Below are 2,023 nucleotides of genomic sequence, written 5' to 3'. Positions count from 1 at the left end.
GTCGACGCACCAGTCACGTCTGTTGCGGCGTGTCGAGAATAGCGCAGGGGCAGAGTGGCGGCCGAGAAAGGCAAGGCAGCGTCCAGACTCTCCAGGGAGTCGGCCAGGACTCGGCCGCTGTCGTGCTGGGGACACAGCACGTAGCGGTTGGGTTGGTGCACTTCCGCCGTGGTCACCTCCAGGCTCTTGAGGCCCAGAGAGGAGCCCCCGAGGGGGTCGCAGCCGCCGACGGCCCCCAGTTCCATGGAGGAATCCTCCATGTTGACGTAAAGGATCTCGTCCGGGTCCTGGGTGTCGGGCAGGTCGTCGAGGGCTTTTTCCAGTTCGCAGCGAAGCGACTCGAAGGGTGGACGATCTTTGGGACTCAGCAACCAGCAGGAGAACATCAGAGCGTAGCTGAGGAAGAGGAGGAATGCTCGATATTAGTTCAACATTTCAAGATGATCATATTATGAATTGATTTTATCCATAAGAAATAATGGCAAGAGAATAATCTGCCGTCTCTCGTTCAAAGCAAATACGATGAAGTAGCATTTAGCTGTTATGCCGTTATCTCGAATGAAGCCTTCACCAGGTTTTCGCCCCCTGGTGGTTGGCTGACAACAGGTTGAGAAAAAGATTGATTCGATGCGGTATGCAGCAAAGAGCAGATACATTTAATTGTATCGGGCAAAATAGCGAGCGCCATTAAATTCGATGATTGTGCAGCTCTACTCTAAAGGCAGTAAATAGCCAGCTAGCTCCAAAATGTATTTTTAAATTGTGCGTTTAGAAACTAGCACTCACATGTTATCCAGGCAGTCTGGAGGCTGCTTGAGACGGTTTCCCTGTCTCAAATAATCGTAGATCTCGCTGTTCTCCACCCCGGGGTACGGCGTCTGCCCCCTGGTGGCGATTTCCCACATGGTGACGCCAAATGACCACTGAGCGGCAACAAGAAGAAGACGGCGTCAAGTTTGAGCGAAGAGCGTGACAAGGAGACGTCACGCGTGAACGGAACCGACCACGTCGCTCTTGGTGGTGTAGACTCGGTCGGCCAAGCTCTCGATGGCGATCCACTTGACGGGCATCTTGGAGATGCGCCCCTGCCGGTAGTAGTCGCCATTGTAGATCTTCTTGGAGAGGCCGAAGTCGGCCACGCACACGTTCATGTTCTCGTTCAGCCTGGAACACACCATTTGGGATGATTCTTTAGGAATGGATACAGTGAAGCCCCGCCTCCTCGCCATTTTTCTGTGGAATAGATTCTCAACTTTTGCTGATCATTCTTCTCTTTAACGCATGAAGATGCCACAAAATAGCTAATAGGAAAGTAGTAAATGGTGTCAAGGAAGTATGTGATGCATTTCGACTCAGAGACTGAAATCTTTGTATTTGGGGGGAGATAAGTCTAGCCTGGGTTGTCAGTGGAAAATGTTGGGAGAATATGCGTTGTGATGACATCGTTTGTTTTCAGGCTTTTTCACAGCTTGCTGATCAGCTGAGTCAAGTGTGTTGCAGATGGGAAACTTTGAAAACAGGGAAGGTCAGCGGCCCTCGAGGACCGGAGCTGACACACCTGCTTACGGTCAACATGCGCTAAGCAGTTGAAAATATTTTCAAGACAAACAAGACCGTCTAAATTCCGCTCGGTGCCATTGGTGACACAGCAAACAATGGTCAGTATTAGTGTGAAATCGACAAATCTTGTGTGATATCTCGTCACATTCAATTGTAAGATTTTTTTGATGACACCTGACCCTAATGAGCCCACTGACCCACAGTGACCTCAGACAGGAAGTGGATGAGGAGCAGCATACATGCAGTTGCGCGCGGCCAGGTCTCTGTGGATGAAGTTCTTGTTGCTGAGGTATTCCATGCCGCGGGCGATGTCCGTCATGAAGCGCACCAACATCTGGGAAGGGAGGTACTGCGCCACACCGCACAGACAAAATTGAAAACTTGTTAGCCTAACATGTCTTTACCTGTGTTCGGTTTTTCATTTCAAAAGGAAGTACATGGTCACCCTCATAAAATAATGACC

The 2,023-nt window shown here is 50.1% G+C and overlaps 1 protein-coding gene across 1 annotated transcript; it reads right to left on the bottom strand.

Annotated features, from left to right (window-relative positions):
• Positions 1–6: 6 nt before the first annotated feature.
• LOC109509779 (tyrosine-protein kinase receptor UFO-like) lies at positions 7–1,949 on the bottom strand (the record flags this gene model as incomplete). Its single annotated transcript, XM_019859630.1, has 4 exons — positions 7–396; positions 787–923; positions 1,005–1,164; positions 1,800–1,949. Coding segments are annotated over 4 exons (837 nt in total), but the record flags the coding sequence as incomplete, so codon positions are not given.
• Positions 1,950–2,023: the final 74 nt, after the last annotated feature.

This window comes from Hippocampus comes, unplaced genomic scaffold (assembly GCF_001891065.2).
Source record: "Hippocampus comes isolate QL1 unplaced genomic scaffold, H_comes_QL1_v1.1 C17029251, whole genome shotgun sequence".
Lineage (NCBI taxonomy): Eukaryota > Metazoa > Chordata > Actinopteri > Syngnathiformes > Syngnathidae > Hippocampus > Hippocampus comes.
The sequence above is the reverse complement of the archived record's forward strand: the minus strand, read 5'-3'. Positions and strand labels throughout refer to the sequence as shown.